The following is a 23,881-nucleotide window of genomic DNA, read 5'->3' as shown; positions in this document are numbered from 1 at the left end:
GTGCTAGTGACTGCTTGGGGAAAAACAAAGCAGGAAACAATGTCCCCGATTGGACTCTACTTGCCTCTTCTTGGGGGCGAAACATGTGCTTGAAAACCACCATTGTTGCTTTGTGTTTGTACCTATCGACAGCTGAAAGGATGGCGGTGATTAATGACTGGGGGCCAATGTGCGAGGACCCCGGCCACACGGGAATGCGCAGAAGTGCCGCCCACTTGCCAGCTGTAAGGGCTCTTCATCTGCTCGGGAGGAGACCTGTTTTCGCCTGTTAATTTTGTTGTTTTTAAACCATTCCTTGATGCTATGCTAATGCGAGGGGGGGGGGGGGGGGGGGCTTGCTAAAGTTTCAAGAATGTACCCTAAAGTATGTTGTTTTTGTTCCCAAAAGAGTATTGGTATTGGAATACCAAATGGAACCCTTAGTATTCAGCTGGCATCACGGCATTCACTTGATGGGAAACAACAGGGAAATTGAAACTGTGAGCTGTCATCAGTGGGGCCTTGAATCCCTTTTTTGGCATTTAAGCCATAAGCCCAGGAATTCTCCCTAAACGGCTACTTTGCACCAAAATGGCTGACTTCCTTTTTAGTTTTTGGGTATGGTTCCTTGAGACTTCCGTGCATCCTGTTATAGACATGTCAAACCAATATTGATTTGACCGTTGTAACTGGTGTAGGCAAGTGCTGTATGTTTTAAAACATTTCAGTGTGCACTACTGAGTGAGTTTTAGGGGTTAACTTTTGTACCGCTATTATACAGATAGCTATAAAATTTGATGCAACTCTACATTTGTCTATGAAGGACCCTAGAAAGGACCCCTAGAATTTGTTTCAGGTATTTCTTCTTGAAAATTTTGCGGATTTACCCATGATATGTATGTCCACCAAAAGTCATGTTTCTGGGTAAAACGTTTGGTCAAAGTCAGACCTTATGAAGTTCACTTGTAAAAAGTCTTTGAAGGACATGTCCACCAAATTTCATGTTTCTGAGTGAAACATTTGGTGAAGCTCTGTCCTTGTGGAGTTGACTTATAAAATGTCTTTAAAGGACCAATAGAAATGGTCAATGTGGCCCTAAAATGGCTGCTTGAAATCAAAATGGCTGACTTCAGGTGTCATTCTGAGCATGCCTTCTTTAAAAAAACGTTGTGGGTCTACTCTTGATAGATATGTCCACCAAATTGTTGGCCCGGGAAACTGCATTCGGGGGCTGAATTATCGAAAAATTCCCAAAACCACCGGTGATACTGTAAATTTGTTAATTTTACCATGTATTTTTTATATATGTATTTTATATGTCGACTATAAATGTGTCTATTAATGGATGGATGGATATATGCATCCATGTGGGAGGCAGGAATTTCAGTGGTTTTGCATGTGACACTTGTGGTTTTCTATTTCATATGCGATCATCTTTGCTGGCACGAACCGTCGTCCTCCATTTGTCTCGCTCTCCTTTGTCCTCCGCAGATGATTTGCTACACGCAAACAACGCAATTCACAGAAGACACGGGACGTTGCTTTTTTAAATGTGTTTAATTAAAACAAAGCACATACGAAAAAAAGGACCTATAAACTTCAAGATGCTCATTGTGTTATGATATGGTCATTTGGCAAGCCACTTCCTGGTTGATGGTTACCATTAACCATTAAAAAAATTTCAACCAAGCCATTTAATGTCATCAAAAGGGCAATTGGATATTTAGCAGAACAGCCTGGCGAAGTGTGATCTGATAATAATGTCATTAGACTTGGTCATGCAGAATGTGGCTCATAAGCTAAGTTTTTTGTTTTTTTTCAGTGTATATGCGAACAAGTAAACAATTATATCATTATCACCAAGCAACATCTCAATGTTTGGAACAAGTTGCACACAAGCTGTCATAATATTCCAAATACCTTATATACTGTATTCCGTGCGCTATTTTTTTTTTTATTCCGAATGGCTTGTAACAATTATGCTTGTCATCATGAGGCGATCAGTGTTTAATATACGCATGAGGACAGCTTCCTTGTTAGTCCAAGTTTCACATTTTGTTTTTTGTTAGTCATCATGCGGAAAGAAGAACTTATGGCAGCTTTCATTTAGGTCAGAAGATCTTGTACACTGCATTCCCAAAACTCGAGATACCTTGCACACTTTGTTCAAAATAATTGTCAACAATTGTAAGTTTGTCATCACAAGATGGCATCAGACTAACTTTTAGCATTTGGCCTACATTATACCAATACAATTTTGCATTTCTTGTTCTCTTAACAGAACCTCTGAGACCAAATCGCTCTGGTTGACTCAAGTTTGTTGACAAAAACCGAGTGGAGAGGCGCCATCGCCATGGAAGTGAAGGAACGCCGACCGTACCGCTCGCTGACCTCGGCCCGACAGGAACCCCCCGAGCGGCGCTACACCAGCTCGTCAGCCGACAGCGAGGACGGCAAAGGCCACCCCAGGTCGTACAGCTCCACCGAGACCCTCAAGGCCTTTGACCACGATGCCCGCATGGCGTACGGCAATCGCGTCAAGGAGCTGGTGCACCACGAGGCAGAAGAGTTCGGCCGGCAAGGTAGGATTTTAGCTGCTAGCTTAGCATTAGCAAAAGTCAAGTTTTAGTTCAGATTCAGAGTCAATTCATGGTCTAAAACCAAGAGTAGGGACTGACCAAACTGATGGATGGAGAACATTTTTAAATTATTCTTAATGGAATGGGAGATTTTCTGAGTGGTCTGAACTCTTAGCTCCATGCCAGTGTTGTGTTTAGTACGCATAGCAACGAATTCCACTCAAGCGACAACATTTTTATCATTTACAGTCTGCTCAGGAGTTCCCCTGTGGAATCTTGGATAAACTTTCAATGCCGCAGACAACTTTACTACATGCTTGGTTGTTGAAAATGGAGGAGGACATGTTCTCGAGAGGCTTTAATTATTCACCTAGCAAAAGCTAAATGCTACATATGAAGTAATAAAATCATCATGTGCATAATTAAAAGATATGTGTGCCTCCTGCATGTCTCAAGGTTAGAACGCAGCCGCCTTTGCTGACTATATTATGCCACATATCGGGTGCCATATTTAATCAGCTGCTCGTTTTATCGCCTGGCCACAGGTGCCGACTTCTCCCTGCGAGACCTCGGCTTCGGGGACGCCCTCCCGTCCGCCCACCACGGGGCAACCTACCGGGGCGAGCTGGGCATGCCGCACCGCGAGTACTCTGTCAGCGTGGGCTCGGACGCCGACACGGAGACGGACGGCGTCGTCTCCCCAGAGCACGCCGTTCGGCTGTGGGGCCGCGGCGGTGGTGGCGGCAATCCCAAGTCGGGCCGAAGCTCGTGCCTCTCCAGCAGGGCCAACTCCAATCTAACACTGACTGACACAGAACATGAAAACACGGAAAATGGTAGGTGGATTTTTAATGATGAACATACAGTGCTTGTGTCCACCTGTTTAGACCTTGATGTCACCTGGAATTTCAAAAGCTCAAGTGACCTCTGACTGCATCAGTAGCGAACAAACTTTCAGAAATGGAGAAAGCACGATAAATGGCTTGAAGGATGATTTTAACCTTCTTCTCTACTGCCATAGTTTGAATGTGTTAAGTGTCAGTCGAAAGATGTTACATCAGTTAAATTGCTTCCAACGGCTGTAATTTACATTTCAGATGGTAAATTGATTAACAAATAGATGTGGTGGAAACCAAAGGAATTGGCTAATTAGTTGATTTTTGTGTTGCTCAGATTGATGACATGGCCGTTCTATTTTCTGGGTTTGTACGGGTGCTCGAAAACCTTGAAAGTGCTGGGATTTTAATGTTGTGTTTTCAAGGTTTGAAAAATGCTTGAATTTTGGGTGACGTGCTTGTAAATGCTTGGAAGTGTATATCATATTTCTTAGCAGTCTAACTCAATAGGCTGATTATAAAATGGGGGAAAAATAACGAGTGTCCTTAAAAATGAAAGCTACACACTTGATCACAGATATTCTCACATCAAACTGAAAATCTCGTAAAACCCCTTGAGACTTCGGAGTAAACAAACATGGTGGACGCTCGTTTGTGGATTAGTTTTAGCGGAAAAAAGCGACACAAAAAGATTGTTGGGCTCTCTACGCGCCATGACTGGTTTGAATTTGGATTCCCACCACCCTCTTTTGGCGGTTTGTCACCTTGCTTTCTGATGGGCTGCATGTCACTGTCAACCGGCTCCGTGCTTGTTTGGGTGTGAAGTCGGGCCAAAACAATCCAACATGTTGAAGATCCCGATTGGAGGTCGGACGTTCTCCCAAGGTCCCGTCTGCATATTTAAACGATCCACGTGGTCCCAGTACATCTGTCGTCGGCAACAACCAAAAGGCGTCGAGAACATAATTTTCATGTCACATGCAGGCGGGGCACAAGCAGACACACCACCAAATAAAGAAAAAATATCAAATAAAATCAACAGACACACACAATGTAGTGATCGGTGAAATAAAAACAAAATGGGATGTCATTGCATCTGTGAAAGCTATACATCACTGTTTTATTTTCATCTTTTGTTTGGCTGCGTGTCAGGAGCGGGGCACCTGTGTGTGTAAAGTCTGTTCCCGATACTGTTTGGCTGACCGACCGGGCGGGTCTGAGATGGGAACTCATAGATGAACTGAAGCATAGACTAATGACCAGCTCTGGCGCCACAGACGGTTTCACCTAACCAATATTTTAACAGACTATTATAGAAACAAATCAAAACAAAAGATTCTCAATTGGACTCAACATTACGCTGAATGTGGTTGTTGTAATTAGTGGGAGCGATTGTCAGACAGCCGGTCCCATTGCAGAAAAGCCCGCTTCAAAAAATGTTTCCATTTCCACAAAGATGCTCGAAATGGAAGTGAGATATTGAGTGTTCTTTGTGCCTTATTTGTGAGCCTGTCACTTTTTCCTTATTGATTGGCTGGGAGCAATCACGTTCTTGCTGTCTTGCACTCAGTTTGGCTTACATTCCAAGTCACCAAATATGTTTGCTCGCACTACAAGGTCTTGAATCTCAACATGAATTCAGTGTCATGTTTACCTGCAAAAATGGTCATTTTCATATTAGATTGTGAAGAGGCTCATGGTTCCGGTTTTGTACGCACCTAATCCCTGAATATGATCTGGCAGATTTGCATTGGCCTTCCCAGGGCACCGTGGTGGCGGAGATCAAAGTGTAGCAGCCAGCGGCGAGACTCTAATTACCCCCGACGCAGCCTTGCGTAGAACCTCGTAAATAGTTTTACATTTTTATCTGCTGATGTATTTTCTAAGTGACAGAAATGTCCCTTTGAGGAAGAATCCATTTGAGGGGGTGACTTGGGCAAGGGGCGAGTGTGTGGACCTCCGCATTGTGCCTCCGTCGTACATAATTAAAGAGAAACTCCGGGCACGGCTTGCAACATCATGCATGCGGCGTCATCATGATTCTAAGCAGCCTTTTTCTCCCACTGGCTCAGGCACAAAGAGCACTAGAGTTGGGGGCATTTAATTCAGCTAAGCCTGATAACATACAATTTATATAAGGCAAGTTAATTAAAATCCATCAAGTAGGCCTGCTTCTTGTTTGTGCTCCAATGTCTTTAAACCAACAAACCATTTACTCTGCTTTTTAATGTATTCCAGCCGGCGGGCATCCACCCCCGCCAACCGCCCCTCGTCCCCGATCCCCCTTTTCACATGTGACTCGCTTGACCCTCCACTTAATGCATGCAAATAAGCAAGCGTTGCTTGCAAGCGCCTTCCTTATGCCGTCGCCTTATACTGTAGGCTACACTGAGAATACAGCAGATATTTGATCAAGCTGTCATCTATCTATCTATCTATCTATCTGTCTGTCTGTCTGTCTGTCTGTCTGTCTGTCTGTCTGTCTGTCTGTCTGTCTGTCTGTCTGTCTGTCTGTCCGTCCGTCCGTCCGTCCGTCCGTCCGTCCGTCTACGTAAAGTAAAAAAAACAGCGATCCAAAAAAAAGCAAATTGACTTGCAAATATAACGTACGTGTGCGTCTCAGGCTGCATTCCATGTGCATAGGAGCCTGAACGCTGTTCCTGTGTTTGTTTCCCATCATGCCTCCTTTCCCAAGAGAGCCCCGTGAGGGCACTTGGAGCAGCCAGCGCCTGCTGAGTCACAGCGAGGCCCCGTGGCGGCTGAACATCAAGGCGGGCGTCTTACTGTAACTTAAAAGAGCTGCCGCTGGCTTTGTTAGCCATGACCCACATGCATGCAGTACTGCGAGTACTTGGCGCATCGCTAAGAACGTTTTGCCCCTTTTCTATCACATGGTACCTACCTGTCAGCTGATTGTCATTATATTTTGTCATCGCCGTGCTAGGATACATGTCTTGAAAAAGCTTACCCCGTTGCTGCTGTGTTTTATTCCAGTCATTACCTGGCTGCGATGATCTGTTTTCTTGTCTCCAGTCTCCTTCCTGAGAAGTAACTTCAGGAGACCTGATTGATGTAGTTAGTTAGTATGATTATGCAACCATTTTGTCTTGTATTGCCACTTGCTGTTGACTACAAATGACATCACAGTGCCCAAAGGCTCAGCTTGTGAATGTCACAGCTCACCTGCTTTCTGGGTTTTGTCATGTGTGGTACTGTGTTCAGACTAGTGGCCGTGCCTGGAAACATACAGTATTATTGTAAAGAAAATGTATAACATGACTTCCACTTCAATCACTTAGTCACCATTTAGTTAGAAGAAGCCATTAAAGTTGAGCAAAGATCATAAATGTGAAGAATGAGCAATATATTTTCAGTCTTGCACATGATTTGCATCGGGACAAGTAACCCACCAGATCCAGCAAAGGGAAGAGTGGTTCCCCAAGACAACCAAGTGTCACAGTTTGCGCCCAGTTTGCATCACTGCCATCTTCAGGGCTGAAGTGATCTAGTGCAGTCAGCCATGTTTGTATTTTTCAATCAGATGAGTCACAATTGTTATGGCCTCAGTGGAGGTTTACAAGTGTGTGTCAACTATTTGGCTACATACTCTCCATGTAGACGCACACCCTTCATTGCGCTCCTTACAAAGGCAATTGTTCATGAGTGTGGAGTCTTGCGGGAAATCATCATCATGCCTTTAGGCGTCGTTCCAGGCCAACCCCGCTCCCAAAAAAGCAGCGCTTGGAGGATCTGCGTTTACGAGGTTCTACAGGCTCTCGGCTATGCTTTTATCTCTTTCAACACAAGTTTATTCACACAAATTACCAAACAAGTTCGTGGAGAATGCTTTTTTCAACCAAATAATGTCTTGGACCACCATTTTCTTAGGTTGCGAGCGGTAGCCTTACTTTGTAGAACCAATATTGTGTCAAAGCCAAAAGCTAAACCAAGCGGCAGTGTCATTGGATGCAGATTGGCGTTGTCGGCATATAAACACACAGTAAAGTTAAATAAATACTAGTAGTCACTAACCCAGTATTCGCCATAATGATGCAAAGCAATACTTCCGTAGGCACACCCCACAATCTAAAAACAGTTGGGTTACAAATAACCCAATTTTGGGTCAAAAATGGACCGATCCACTAATTGGGTCAATTTGGCCCACGTTCTTGCATTAGTTTGTACAAAACAGCTCCATTTCTTGGGGTTGTTTTGTACAAAATTACCTATTTTTTGGGGTTGTTTTTGCAGAAAATAAAGTTGGGTCAAATTGACCCAAGCATTGGATCAGTCCCATTTTTTGCCCCAAATTATGCTATTTTTAACCCAAGTGTCTTTAGAGTGCACAGTGGGGGAACGGGGACGGGAGATGCTGTGAGCAGCGGGTTAGTATACTAGTCAGTCAGTGTTTTGCCTAGTTGGTCAGTCTCTCAGTTTGATGATTGGTTAGTCAGTTGTTGGCTAGTCAGTCGGGTAGATAGTGAGTTAGTTGGCTAGTTCATTATTTAGATTGTTGGCTTGTTTGTCAGTGTCAGGTAATTAGTCTGTTAGTCATTTGTTCAGTCAATTTGTCAGTCAGTTACGTAGCTGATTAGTTCGTTGGTAGATGAGATTTTTTGCTCCCTCTACTATTCTGAAGTGCAATATGGTTTTAATGGATGCAGCAAATGTGAATTTGTTAACAGATAAAGACATCAGAAAACGTACATGTTAACTCGCTAGCAGAACTTGCCTTGAAATAAACATGTCCAATCATTTATTTATTCGGATAACAAGGCTAAAAATAAATCCGTCTGATCACATCAGCATTTTGTAGGCGCACCACACAGCGCTCTGAGCCGACACATCACGAGAGGCTTGCGTCCTGGCTGGTCCACTAGCATTATAGAAGCTAAAGTAAAGTAGGTAATCCAGGTTTGCCCTGGCACCAACAAAGACACTGTTCTCCTCCTTATTACAAGCCATTGTTACATTCATCTGATTCTCTTTCGAAATACAGTTTGAACATTCTGCTGCTTTAATTGATACATTATTGGGTATGGGCTTCATATGTTTGATCAGATCAGGGTGTTTTTCGCAAATGCAATGACATCCATGCGTGTGCTTGAAAAACAAAAGCGCCCCCATCCTGTTGCAAGCTAACTTCATTGTGACAACACGCCAATACGTGTTACTGGACAACATTTTGGATGGAATGAAAATAAAAGAATAAGGAAATCAATGAGAGGCGGGTGGTACAAACATGAAACACAGCTGAAATAGTGATTAAACACTAATTACATTTGTCATCAGTCACGCAAAACAGGCCAACTCAGGGAGAGCTTGTTAAAACTACTGCCTCATTAGTCATCTAAAACAAGTGTCCATAATTAATCCCAAATCTTTATCCCTCTACCAAGAATGGGGCATATTATGAAAAATGGACTTTATTAGTTGTATACAAATAGTTTGGTCTCTGCCCACCCATTGAGCGTGAAATTAAACAACCAAGTAAATATTGTGAGAGCTGCTGAAAACTGTGCATAAGAACCTCATGGCTTTGGGTAAATTAGCCATGGTAGTGGTATGGTGCAAGTGCCATTCATTTGCAGGCTGGAGGTGAATGGGTGAAACACTACATCAAAGCCAGAACGTTAAGCAGACATCTAGACACATAGATTAACGTCTGACAATAGAATCGTCCCTAGATTTAGTACACAAACCACAACGATAATCTTTTCCTTAATTTTGCGCTCTCCACGCAAGACCCGCCGAGTGTACAGGACGCTGTGACGTAGCACACTCCGATTGGCTGCCGCGAGGTGAAGACGGAAAAAGGTTAGTTTAGTTTGTCAATTGATCAGGTACTGTAGTTGGATATTCAATGAATGAAACTAGCAGATTTCAGCAAGACAAGACATGGTGTTTACCCAACTGCGTCTACTTACTTCCATTGCGAGCCCTGGCACCCACGTCGCTGCCAAACTAATTTACGAGCGAGTTACATGGTGGATCCTCTCCTCCGTGCCGGGGGAAACTGTACGTCATCGCAACATGTGACGTAACGGACCGATCACGAGAGCAGCAACAATTCCTGAAGTGTGCGTGGCATGTGTTGCAGACCTGTTGCCAACATGTCTCACAGCACAATGTCACTTGATGATGTAATGCGGCAGTTGTCGCTCGCGCCGACGCGGGAGTACAAAGAGGCCTGAAGAAGCCTTTCGCAGAGTAGGCTGAGATGAAATTTGGCCACCTCGCGACCATGTCACACACATGAGGGCCGATTAGTGGGCCGGACTAAAATCCACCAAATCCCTTGCTTAGTCGAAGCCCTTTTTTTCCAAACATGTCACCTCCCGCCCTTGGCCCCAAAAAAGGGTATCCGACCGATCCGGCCGTGGGACGGACTGCTCAGCTCTGATAATTTGTCTCCTCTAAAAATAATAACTAAATCCTTCCCCAGTGAATTTCTCTCCTTCCCCATGGGTCTGATTGTATGCTGAAAGATTCGCTAAAATGTTCATCTGTTGGGTCGGCAGGAAAATGAAACCCTCTCACGATGATTGGAACTCGCATCAGTTGTGACAGCAAAGCATTGGAAATGGTTTGATTTCTTTATCTTTATTGCCACAATATTAGGATTACACAGTATTAGATTCAATATGATTCAGGAACTTTTCATTTAAACAGATAATAACAGCAGCAGTGTTTCCAGCTTTGTTGCTTTTATCGTCCTTCAAAACATATTAAATATTAACCAACATAGCCTTTGTGCTGCTTTTCATACTTTTTAATGCACTATCATTTTGTGGTCGCCATAAAAACTGTTTTATGCAAAGTTGGTATTTTTTTGTAATTGAAGTAAACACGCACATATAGAGATCACAGTGGAGTTGTAATACAAATCTAACATAGAGAGTCCATATTTTATAGATGTGTGCGCATAATTCTTAAATTTATCAGGCAATGTGAGGTGGTTCTTTTTGCTTCATGCCACCGCTAGCAGCGTTTCACTATTGATCTCAGCTGCAGCACGTAATTCTTGATGAGTTATGTGATATTGCTGATTACGAGTCATATCTGATGTCGGGGTGAGTAGCTTTGTCAGCCATCGTGCGTGCGTGTGTTTATGAGAGTGTGTGCTTCTTAATGCAGCTTCAAAATGATCATTTTGTTTATTATGGGGGGAATTCAAGTCCATCTGGTCCTCGCAGGTGCTGAAATGGTACCTGTCAAAGTGAAATAGTTTATAAGAAAATGAACACATCATGCCACGATCCAGATAAATTTAACCCCTTGCCACTCCCCTGGTATTTTTAGGATTAGGGTTAGGGTTAGCATAGTTTTGGTCTCTTTTAGAAGATAACACTTTGAATTGTTCTCCTCAACTGTCAGAATCTTTTTAAATGGACTGGCACTGAATTAGTTGATTAGCTGAATTGAGTTTCCATGTTTTTTTTTGAAGAATTTCATTGGCCGTTGAATGCGTCAATCACCAGCGTAGCAAGTTTGGTTGTGACTGCAAACATAACTGACGAATCATGCATATGCAGGGCTGGTAATAGTTATGCATGGAATATGTTCATTGGCTGTTGTTGAACTCTGTTGAATCAAAGGGTCCAGCCTATGTTTCGAAAGCTTGTGTGTCTAAATCCGTGGAAGGTACATATGCATATGCATCTGATAGCAACCTGTAACGGTTGCAGCAGCTAATAACGTGGCTTTACGGATGTCAGGCTTGTTGTGGACTAACTATATTACTGGAATATTTTACTGGACCCTTGTCGACGTAATATGATCATTGATGATGGATTATGAAATTGTGTCGGACATTTGAGGATGAAATGGTGAAAAAGAGAACAGCGGCTAGTATTTAGAAGCATATTGCTGATCCCTAAGACATTTGGAGAAACATTCTGTGGGCTGACAAGACAGAAGTTCACCATTTTCGAAGGTGTGCGGCAGGTTACATCTGGGTAAAAATAACATCATTTAATAAAAAGATCATGCCAATAGTCAAACATGGTGATTGCATTGTAATGATCTGGGGCTGATTTGTTACTCCTGGACCTGGACCTTGCTTTGATGATCAATGGAACAATGAAATCTGCTTTCTGCTAAAAAAAAATCAAATCAAATCAAATATCCTTCAGGTTGCACTCTCAAGGTCAAGCACTCTTTGCTTATGCAGCTGGACAATTACCACAAACACATCAGCATCGACTCACTTATTTTGTGGTATGACCTTTGACGAGCATACACGAAGGTCCTCTAATATGACTGAGGTAAAATCAATGCTGCAAAGAAAAGTCGGCCAAAATGTATCTACAGCTATGGGAAAGGCTCATCACCAGCTTGATTTCAGTTAGGGTGCCATGACCATTTATTAGGTTCAGGGGTCAATTTACGTTTTCCACACAGGACCAGATACTGTAGGGTTGCTCTTACTTTAAAAAAATGAAATCATTATTTGGCAACTGCATTATGTATTTACTTTGCTGTTTGTTCATTTGTGTTGGTGCTGTATTTGCACGGTTGTGATATGCAACATCGAACGATGCATTGATAGGCCATCTGTTAGTAGGCATACAGTATCTCTATATTTGTCTAAATGCCGCTTGAACTTGCCAAATACGCAAGTAAAGAAAGTGAGAAACCTACTTAACTCATTCACTGTCATTGACATATTTATTTGTCTTTTCACAGTCCAGCCGTTGAAGCTCAAGAACTTATTTGTATTTTTTTCAAACGTTAGGGTAAAAGAGGGTCTGAAAATGTCTTGTTTTGTACAGTAACAAAGTACTTGTGCTTTGCTGCTCCTCACCACTGAAGAGCAATGATGCAAATCACTCCTGGGTTCTCAGCGCTCTCAGGCAGTGTTTCTTGTGGGGTTATTTAGTTGTGTATGCTTTTTTTTTTTTTTCTTGGAACCCAGATCACGGCTTATAGTGCAGAGCTTCTCTGGATCATTTGCAAGCTAATTTGCAGGATTTTAGAGGCCCTTGTGGACAATTTGGGGTTGTTATCAGCGTGGCCGCACACCCGCCTCTTGCCAGTTTGCGGATCGGAGTAACGGGCATCGCTTCATCCGGGTGGCCCAGGGGGGCTCAGCTCTCCCTCCGCTGCCCGGTGCCTGATGTGGGATGTGCGAGAGGGGATGATCAGCCTAATCCTGATGCTCTTTTCCTAAAACCCACAGAAGATCCAGCTAATTATCCCCACTCGTGATTATATTTATGTGGCTTTGAGGAGAGGCAATACACACTCTTCCTGCTCGTGGCGAGATAGGGAGGCTAGCCCTAATCATTGGACCACCACAGAGTTTTATTTATTTATTTATTTATTTTTCAAATCAAGACATCAAAAGTTTTTTTTCTTATTTTAGACATCAAAATGAACCAAATTGTGTCAATTTGTTCCATTATACAGTAATTGAATCAGTAATGATTTTCTTTTCAGGAAGTGCAACATGAAAAGTTCGTCTTCTTTGCAAGCAACAAACGAAGCAGACAAGTGCAACAGTATCGATTATATAATAATATAACATCTTAAATCATTTTCGTTTTAGGAAAACCCAACAATTTTAATTTTTTCTTTTTTTTCTTTTGTCTAATCAAGAAAGTAAAACATGCATTATTTTTTATTTTTGGAAACCAATAGTATAATAACAGTTTGATCAGTATGATTTTTTTCCTGATATAAAAACATTACAACGGCGTTATTGTTATTGTCGGGAGCAAACCGCTGTCCATGACGTTTGCTAGCCAGAGGCTGAGTGACACTTCCTATCCGCACCAACATACTACATTATATTCCATGTGGGAACTCTCTGTACCGTTCCCCCCAAAAAACAGAATACAAACCCATTTATGGTTTCACCAGCAAAGTTAACATTTTCTTTGTAAAATGTGTGTTTTATGTGTATGAGTCTGTTGCTACTGGTTGTTTTCAAATATCAGTTGTTCAAAGGTATATAAGTAAATACCGCATCAGCGATACTACTTTTGTAGTCCCTCTGCCTGTTTCGCACTGTGTGTTTAAAATTAAGCTAGCAGATGTTTGTAAGACAAAGTGGTTTGCTTTAAAACACAACATGGACTTGTCTTTGTTTTGTGTCTAGTTTTCCTGTCAAATTCAACAGGGAGTGGCAAAAAAAAAAACAGCTTTAAGAGGAAGTCCACTCAAAAATTCTCTGTACAATAGTATGTTTTATGCACCCCCACTAGTCTAACCACGACATTCTGATTAATATTGCATTTGTCAAATATCAGTTAAGCAGAAATATCCACTGTTTTTGCCTCTCTCAGGGGGCAACCATTTTGCCACTTTCTGTTGACTGAAAATTACATCACAGTTACTCAAGGCTCAGGTAACGAGTAATAACGACTCACTTGTTTTCTGAAGCTGAGCCATGATTGGTTTTACCTGAGGCCTGAGCAACTGTTATGTCATTTTCAGTCGACAGAAGTGACAAACTGGCCGCCCCCTGAGATGGACAAAAACGGGTGGATTTTGCTCCTTAACTCCTATTCCACAAACGCAATATTATTCATCAGTATGCCATGTCTAGACTGGTGGTGCTGCACAGAACGTATTATTGTAAAGAAAGTGTATGGATTGACTTCCTATTTAAACTTAGACTTCAACTTCATCTCTTTGTTGTAATAATTGTTCACTGCCAAACTGTCGCTTGTTGTAAAGTTTGCTGCCTCCAACTAATCTTGTGACCCACATTTTTGCTAACGTTGTAAGTCAAGATAGCGTTGTATGTTGCATCCATACGTGGTATGTCGGCTTCTATGAAAAGGATCAGTAGGGTAATCCTGCTAGATAATGATCTTTTTCATTATTTTACTTGATTAAATACGACCAGAACCCCATTTGCTATCCCCACATTAGGTCCAATATTCCGATACAGATGCCTGTTTCTGTCCAAATTGTTCGTGATAAATTAAATCACAGACAAGTGGTAATTGATTAAGTTGGTGCAGCTCTCCGAGACGTTCGCTCTCATTAGTGGTTACATTTAATTCAATTTTAGCTCAGGTTGGAACAAAAAGGTCTTGGTGGGGTTGTCACTTTTTATCAGACACTGAATAAAAACAAGAAACTAAAACGATTGTACATACAGTCGTTGGAGTGTAAATTGTGAAGTTGTACGGTGTGGTTGCTATGGCGACACGGTTAGGCTCTTATTAAAGTTACGATTTCTTCGTGATATGATGTTAAAACGAATATCCTTTTGTGTCTCCTTTAAGTAATTGTAATGACCTCATCAAAATTTGCATTTGTCGTTTCACCTATGAAGAGAACACATCTTGTTAATCAGGAACACATTTGATCTCGGGGTCAGACTTAATTGCTGTGTCTTTTTAATTGTATTTCGTCGCCCCCTAATAGATTGGCTTGTCTTTGTGGAGTCGATAGTGCTCGATTTCACCTTAAGATGCGAGAACTTCTTAACCTCCTATCCACCCTGTACTCCCTCTTGTGATGAGACACTTGATCCTCTGCAAATATGAAGAGTCGTTTCAGGAAGGGTGAAATACACTGGCAGGCTGCCTGCTAGTTAGTTATTCATGCACACGTTGCACCTCTATTAATATTCAGCATTGACTCTAACGACACCTGTTTTTCACCAGCATGGCAAATAACAAAAAGTCATGTTAGTCATATTAGTAGTTAGGGATGAAACATGAATTCATTTAGAAGTAATACAGCTTTTTGTTTTCACGTTTTCATTAATTTTTCACGCATTCAATCTCATTCATATTTGATGTAAAATACACAACCAGAAAACACACAAATAGCAGATGGAAAATAAATGTGTCAAAAATACACAAATTACAGGCAAAATGTTAGAAAAGAACAATGGTATTCAAAGAAAAAGATGCAATTATTAGACAAAGTACTTGACAATCATTCAGAAATATTTAGCATATTTCTGTACCATGATACCAAAATATTAGGAAAAACTAAAATAAAAACACACACATTTGACGCAAAAATACTATAAAAAATATTACCTTATATTGCATTAATCAATCAAATACTCATTTATTAGCATTTGTTGAAACACAACCAAAAAATACACAAATGTTACATGAAAGACAGGGAGAAAATTTTAAATATGGCACAAAAATGAAATATTAGGTACAAAATTTAAACATTTTAAAGAAGAACACAAAAAACAAATGTTGGTCAAAACAGTTGAAATTAATAATAAAAAATACAACAAAAATATCAGGAAAAGCAAGAATCCAAAATTGTAAAAAAATACAAAAATACAGTGACAAATACATTCCTTACATTCCATCATTCATATTATACACTGGAACAATATTAGAAAACATTCAACTATAAATATAACTCTATTAGGCCAAAATAAAAAAGGAAAAATAGTTTGAGTATGAGAAAACAATAAAAAATATTTGACAAAAAATACACAAATATTAGAAACAATACAAACATAGATCCATACAAAACTATTCAACAAAAAATGCACAAATATTAGACAAAAAAATCAGGAATACAACAGATACAACTGTTGCACAAAAAGTGTATTTCCTCTTCTTCTTACACAGTTTGTCTTTTTGGATTGGAAACTCAAAAAGACAACTACAGCATTACACTCAGAGACACTTGAGTTGTAAACATAATTATGGTATCATCTCTAATAAGGCCCACTGATTATTAATCTAATAAAGAACTTCATAAGAATAAAAGAACATGTTAAAGCAGCACTGGGCAAGAAATTGACCTTAATAAAAAAATGTCCCAACTCTTTTGATGAAACATTGACTTACAAGTACAGTAGTTGAATGGGACTTCATGCCCTGAGGGGGTCTGTATCATTTTTACTGGCACAAAGCAACTTTGAGGAGGATGGGAGTAACCCTGGCACACAAAAAAATCCAAATGTCCTGAATTGCTTTACGGCATACTCACTTCCTCCTTTCGCTATAAGGACGGCTCAGGATTTCACGACACTACGCGCTGGCACGCATGGGAAATGTGGTTGATTTTTGTCAAAACACCACCGTTTTTGTCCACATGGCGCCGCCATAATCAACAAAAACTGACGCGTTGCTTTAATGGTTGCTGTTGAGAGAGACGAAGTCTTTGAACGCTGCTTTACTGCTGCTTTGGTCTTAATAAAGGCTCATTTACTGTACCCTGCAGGCGCCTACATTTCTATTCATTGGCACAGAGGGAATTAGTCATTGGAAAATTGGATTACCTCTTTTTTTTCTTTTAATTTGTGCTCTGGCATACCTCTTCTCTATTCCTCTTAGTACCACCAGGTTGAATTCACATTTGCACTTTTATCACAGGAAAAATGCCATACCCAAAAATGCACAATCAGCATCTCCGTTTGGTGATTTATTTGATGCTCCCATCTTAAAGAGCCACTTTCTCGTACATAGGAGCGTTAACAAACAAATGTGGTTGAAGTTTATGCCTGTGTGCTGTGAATTAAATATGGCGAGGACTTGGCAGTGCTGCTGGTGTCTCGCTCGGCGCCGTGTGTTTTACATTCCACAGACGTGCAAACAAAGTCTTTGCACAAAGTGACTGAAATGGAAAAGCAGCACTTTGACGAAATGGCGCCAAAAAAAAAAAAGAAGAAGAAGAAATCAAAAGGCGGCTGTCTCATTCTCAAGGAATGACGGGATAAAGGCGGATGGGCGGGCAGGCAGGCAGCCGGGGTTTCTTTGTTCCGTGGGGGCCTAATGAGTGGCCCGCAATGTTTCTCAAACAGCAAGAGTAAACTTGGGGGGCTTGGGGGCGGGTGTAAAACTGATAATCATGCTCCATTGCCATTGTTTTTTATTTTTTTCCTTCCTTTAGGGTATGGCTAAGGCTACTGATACTAACACAGATAAGGTGTCAGAAGTAGCTAAGGTTGCTGCTATGGTTGTGAAGCTCGTTAAGGCAGATAAAGATGCTATGAATGCTTACCCAGATAGGTTTGGGCTAGAAAGATAGCTAAAGATGCTATAACAATCATGTGATGATCTACAAAGGGTAAGGTGGCTGAAGTGCAGTTATGGTTGGCTAAAATGGCTAAAACGTAAAGGCAGCTAATAATTTTATGGCAGCTAATGTTTCTGAGGCAGCAAAGTTTTCTAAGATAGTTAAGGGTGCTATGTCAGCTAAGGACACCAAGGTGGTTTAAACAGGCTTAGTTATCTACCCGGCTTAGCGAACCATAGCTGTCGGGGTCACTTAAGCCACTTACGGTATCTTAAGATGTCAAAACATCCTTAGCTATTTAGTCACCTTAGCTGCCTCAGAACCCTTGGAAGTCTTAGCATTCTTCACATATTTAGCTGCCTTACCATTCTTACCGGCTTAGCCAACCATAGCTATATGGGTTCATTTATCTACCTAGGTATCTTGAGCTGTCAGAACATCCTTAGTTATCTTAGTCACTTTTGTTGCTTCAAAACCTTTGATCCTAAACCTACTGCCATTTCCGCCCTAAACAGTAGACCACGCTGACCAGGCTACAATGTAGTGGCACCGTCGTGGTAAATAGCTAAGGTTGCTAAGATTTAGGCTTAGTTTTAGAACCCTAAAGTTCTTTAGCGACATCCTCTCCTGTCTTCTCCTGCGGTTTCTAATTTTAAGATTTGTAAGACAGCTAAAGGTGCTAAGTTTGCTCAGAAAAAAAATCCTAAACATATTGACAGCTATGATTGGCTAACATTTTAGTTAGAATGTTAACATACCTACGGTTTGCTAAGATGGATAGCTAAGCTAAGGATCCTACAAATGCTGAAGTTTATAAATATGCGGGGACTGCTAAGATTGCTAAAACCGATAACGATGCTAAGATTGTGAGCCAGCTAACGTGGCTAACAGTTAGTGCTGCCAAGGCCTGTCAATACATCTCAAGAAGCAAAATGGATGTCTTGAATGCAAAGGCAGCTGATAATGCTATACAATCCAGGGTAATCAAGCAAACTGCCCCAAGAATGTAAAGGTGGCTTTAATACCAGGATTAGGTATTAATCAAGTAACTCATTTACAAATGCGCTGTAAGTGCTGCTGATTTGTTTAGCAGCAGAGTTCAGTATCCATGTATGAACAATAGTGTCTATGAACTGAGATGATTAAAGTTACTCTTTCAGTAATTCTGATGGGGAGCCACTTGGCAACAATTTGAGGCAATATCGTATGCGAGTAGCAGGAGTTGTGCTCGAAGTCCATCCAGGTCCATTTAAAACAGCACACGTGTATACAGGCCATCAGCATGTTAGTTCCAGGCACTTGCCTTGGCCAGGAGATGCTTAAAATATTCAGCGCATACCTTCGCATTGAGGTGAGCAAACAACAGCGTTCACTTTTCATCCTTGAACAATGACGGCCCCCGCCAGGAGGCTTGAATGGGGCATCACGGGGGATTGGGGGGTGAGATACATGGCGAGGGCGGGTGTTAATGATGCCACATTACATCAGCGCTAATGATTCCATGGACAAGCCGGCTAACGACCAGGAAGTAGCTAATGGAAACTGTGTGTTTAGTGACTCACAGCAGTCCAAAAACATCCATGGAGAAACAGTTTCATTAACGAAAAGGAATAAAAATGTAAGAACAAATACAAATATCAGACAAAAATACACAAACACTAGACAACAGCTCATAATAAACAAAATATAAAATAAATATTAAATACAATCTAAAAAGAAAAAAGAGCAAAAAATTCACAGTAGAAAATAATGCAGAAATGTTAATAAAAAAAAGTACAAGCCTCACCGCGGCCAGACTAAATTGACCCCGATGTAAAATGCACGAGTGAAGCAGCAAGCGCAACAATACTCAGCAATGTCAGGCGATAGACGATTCCATAGACGGACAAAAATGCACTTCCGCCTATGCAATTTTGGGTCCGTCTATTTTTTTAAGAGTCCCGTGAAGATGCTGGTTATCAAAATGCTGATTAGACACCATGATTAGTGCACAGGTGTGCCTTAGACTGCCCACAATTCAATTTTAGACCGTTGAGTTCATCTCATAAAAAATGAGGGAAAAAAAACAAAAGTGTTGCGTTTATTATTTTTGTTCACAAAATCCAAACTCAAGTTGGCAGTTAAAAGAACCCTAATAATGTGGAGCAAACGCTGCTTTTGGAACCACTACTGCTGCCTTCAGGTTTGCAGAAACTGTAGTTACAAAGTAGTTTGTCATAGTAAAGTGTAAACAGATGGCGTCCCTCAGATGGATCGTGGGGCGTGCCGTCTCTCCTGTTGGGAGGACGACAGCGGACTGTATGGATGGCCGTGACAGAGGCCAGGCTGATGGGGAGGAGACGCTATATATCAGCACCTCCCACACACACACTTTTTTTCCCCTATTTTTAAGGAAGGATAAGTTTTTAGGTTTAACTTTGACAAAAAATACAAAAATGTGACGTGTGTGTAGCAAACACTGCTTTTGGAAACCAATAGTGCCACCTGCTGGTCTGCAGAAACAGTTACCGGTAATTCACTTTTGTTTGTCACGGAAAATGGCTAAAAATTTCATTACCTAGAGGCCTAGATAGACCAAACCGACGTTGGAGGTCCTGAAGCGTCATGGCGTCTGAATGCGCCGTCTGATTGGTGTAGCGACCACCGTCGTAGTGTCGTAACTCATCAGTAAGCATCTAGGGGGCGTTTACGCATGTTGAATCGGCGTCACCAGTCGTGACATTTGGTCCCTCTGATTGACTCTTAGCTAGCAAATCAGCATTCGGCGCACCAACGGGAAGTGACAAATGGGGATAAACAGTGAGCACGCCTTCGCTGCCTTAATCTTCTTATAAGTACAAGAGCTAGGGTGGACAATTTAAGTATTTCACAATACCGTGTCAAGAAAGTGATGCTTTACTTCGCGTGGGAGTTCATCGTGAGCGAAGATTATAGCTGACTGCATTGTTTACGTTTTTATAATCCGCTCCCGGCCAACAGCGTTCTGGTTGGATTTTTCTAACAATGAGAAATAGTGACTACTGCCGCCGATGGTATGGAATGGTATTACATCTCCTGCATGCGCAGAAGGTACTTTAATGATCAGCCTCGTTGTCTGTCGATGCGGTGTATTTTTCCAGCGTGACGTGCCGACAGCCGGCCGGACGCCACAGGGGGTAAGTGTCTGTCACTGTTGGCCAACGTCGTTTTGGTCCATCTAGGCCTTTAACGATGCTAAGACATCTACATGTTTAAACAGTCGTGTGTCTGGTGAGTCTGTTAACAAGTTTGTGTTAGCTTCCTGGTCTGGCGCAAAGCATTCCGCTGTAATTTGCTTGACACGCAGCATCTGAGTAATGGACGGCAGCTTTTAAGTGGCGATGACAACATTGCAGGTCGGCTGTAAATGGAACCGTGCTGTCTTGTGTGGTCATGTTCTTTCATTACAACACAAATTCCATTTCCTGCGCCATGTCTATAAAAAGACTATTTGTGTCCCACCATGCCATGCATTAGCTTTATTCTTTTTTAGTATTGATTTAAAGCAGGTAAGTAGTGCAGTAAGACATTTTTGAAGTAGTAGCAGCAGAAATGTATGTTTATTTGTTTAATGTGTTAAAAAGAAAATCCTCACACTTTCTGGCAACCACTTAGTTCACTAATGCCTCTCACTAGCTCTTCTCCGACATATGGGGTCCCTAGACCCAGAGAGTTCAAGAACCCCTAAGACTGATAAAGAAATGAAATGAGGACAAAAATAATACTGTGAGTCCCAGAGCCAAACCCAAACTCAATTGTGGTCTGTCATCTGGGAATGAAAAGAAAACTGATGATGTTGATGATGATTCTCGGTGCAATTGCAGAGCCATTAGGCGTCCAATTAAGCCGCCGCTTCGGTGACAATAGCTTAATGCAACTCCCATTATGAGAGCATCATTTCTATTTGGCATAAGGTGTATTTAACAGAACAATGATCATTTTTTTGTCTTTGACTGCAACATATTGAAACCTCAACAATGGGCTGTCACGCAGATACAATAGATACAATCAGGAGCTTTGGAGATTTTGCTGTAATTGTTGTTGCGTATTCATTTTATTGTGCAAAAATTACCTGACAAATGTCATGAAACCAAAAGCAGAGCTTCATTAAGGTGGCTAAGCATGGTAAAGGGTCTAAAGCAGCTACGTGATGCTAAAAAACACAGGGATGCTAATATAGCCAAGGTTTCTGAGATGGCTATGACAGAGAAGGTGCAGCCTCAGGTCTGCGGACCAGGCGCTGCTTGAGGTGCCGAGGACTAAGCGGAGCCTCAGAGGGGATCGAGCCTTCTCTGTTGCTGGTCCTTCCCTTTGGGATGACCTTCCATTGGAGGTTAGGCAATGTGAAGACACATTTTGATTCGTTGGCTTTTGATCTGACCTGAGACTGACAAATTTTCGGCTGTTTTTCGGTGTCTATTGTATATACCGGTAGTGTTTTGTATTAATGTATTGATTTCACTTGTTGCATTATGTCTATTTTTGTTGTTGTATGTAAACTGTTTTGTTACAGCTGTAGCTGTTGTGAAATTGCGCTATATAAATACAATTGTATTGTATTCTATTGTGTAGGTGGCCAAGGAAGCTTCATACTCAGATAAGAATGCTAAGACAAGTGTTTTGCTAAGGAACCTGTTCGTACAACTGTATGAACATGTATTATGCTAATACGGCAACGGTTAGTTCGGGTGGTTAAGGATGCTAAGACAGCCACCCTTACAGGTCAGGGTGCAAACATTTTTCAGAGTCTGTTAAAATTCATATTCTCATTGGTAATAGGTTTTATAATACATACAAGTCACTTCCTGCAAGTTGTCAACCACAGATCCATTAGAAAATAGGTTTTACTTACTCATTCCGAGTGTTTCCGAACCTCATGGAAGCTCGAGGAATTGTGGCTCTAACCACCGGAAGTGACGTCGATGTAGCTAAACCGCTCGCTACATGATAGACTGTAAAATTTCCATGCGCTACAAACAGCACATTCAATGGCGAGCGATGTTTTGGAATGAGAGGATTTTGAAACACACGAGCCGACAGAAGGGGGCGTTATTAGACCCTTCATGATTAGTAGTCACTGAATCCTCCGGCTACTGTGACGCCACATCTCTGGAAAAAGCCGAAGATGAGGGGGTGCGAGATTCAAACGGCAGACGACAAATTCTGAATTGTATTTAGTGATTAAACTGCTGTCTACCAAAGACCTAATCACGTTTTAATGACAGTTATGCATTGTAAACTGGGTTCTCGAGGGCTACAGAAAAGTTTTCAATGTTTGCACCCTGACCTTTAAGTGTTAAAGGTTGCCGACCCTGGTTTACACAGCCCTGAAAGCTGCTTGCATTGCCAAGGTTGCAATTTCAGCTAAGACAGTTACGTCCTAAATAATCATACTTTTTCCCATACAGCTGATGTATTCATCAGCTCCGTGGTGTCTGTGGTCTTAAGTTAAAATATTATTAATATATGTTGTATTTTTTAAAACAGAGATCAACCTTTCTGTACATCTTTGGAATTAACAGCACAGTCAGAGCCATGAGTTGAGAGGATTAAAAATCGTGACTCTCCGAATAAATGTTGACTCTGCTTAATCGATTTTGCTCTTTTTTTTTATCTGATATGTCGCCTCCTGTTTAAATGATAATTTTCTCTTCACCCAATTCAATTTAAATGCTGTCTTCTCAGATAAATGCCTCCATAAACATAAATTCCCGTCGAATATCTGCAAGGCCGTAATGATTCTGTCTGTTTGTCAGGTGTGGCCTTGGCGGCTGTGATGAGACGCGCCGCTTGGAATGTGTAATTTTAGATTTGTGGAAAAGTGCTGTATGTGACGCTCACGAGCCTAAAAATGTAAACACAGTAGAAACAGTATACAAATAAAACAATAACCTAAGACTGCTGCGAATACTAAGGGCTGACTAAGGCTCAACAAAACACAAAAAAGAAAAATACCTTCTAGTATTGTGTATTTGGTATCATATAATTTGTTTGGTTTTATGAATAAAACAAACGTGTGCCTCTTAAAAATGTGGTAAAGGATGCTGTATTACAATATGAGTGGGTTATTTTCCTTTTTGAATATAATTGGCACGTTGCGTCAACATGTTGGGTTTAGCTTATGCCCAAGGCGATGTGATCTAGTGCTGGCACAAATGTTTCATCAATCAATATGTTTAGAGAATCAAAGTTAATGAGTAGGACATGTACCACAGCTACTTACTTGTAGTGTTATAAAATAAATGAAAGAAACATTAATTTTGTCTCGTTGGGGTTGGGACTACATGCTGCTATGATGCTTGAAAAAATAATTGAATGTTAATAAATGTAGAAAGAAACACAATTTTAAATAAATAAATACATTTTCAATGATCGGACGGAAATTGGGTGGACATGTATCATATTAAGATGCAGATAAGTGTCTGCAGTATCCTTGCATGAGATTGAACAGGAAATAAGCAAACAATTTTGGTTTCCCCTAAATAGGAAGTTGGCATTCGTTTAAAGCAG

General features: G+C 41.2%; 1 protein-coding gene across 11 annotated transcripts in view; it reads left to right on the top strand.

The window, feature by feature from the left end:
• The window catches only part of tenm4 (teneurin transmembrane protein 4), a 212,835-nt gene that overhangs the window by 35,059 nt on the left and 153,895 nt on the right, over positions 1-23,881 (top strand). For 10 of the 11 annotated variants that reach the window (XM_086035405.1, XM_086035407.1, XM_086035403.1 and 7 more), the window contains exons 2-3: positions 2,261-2,561; positions 3,104-3,394. In XM_086035405.1, the coding sequence (XP_085891531.1) occupies positions 2,333-2,561; positions 3,104-3,394 (520 nt within the window). In that variant the 5' untranslated portion in view covers positions 2,261-2,332. Of the gene's footprint in view, positions 1-2,260; positions 2,562-3,103; positions 3,395-23,881 lie in introns of those variants that run through there. The other variant, XM_086035406.1, reaches the window with a different exon arrangement.

The sequence above is a fragment of the Filicampus tigris genome, chromosome 7, assembly GCF_054856515.1.
Source record: "Filicampus tigris isolate MCC_2025a chromosome 7, RoL_Ftig_1.0, whole genome shotgun sequence".
Classification (NCBI taxonomy): Eukaryota; Metazoa; Chordata; class Actinopteri; order Syngnathiformes; family Syngnathidae; genus Filicampus; species Filicampus tigris.
Note: the sequence above shows the minus strand (reverse complement) of the source record. Positions and strands in the feature narration are given on the sequence as shown.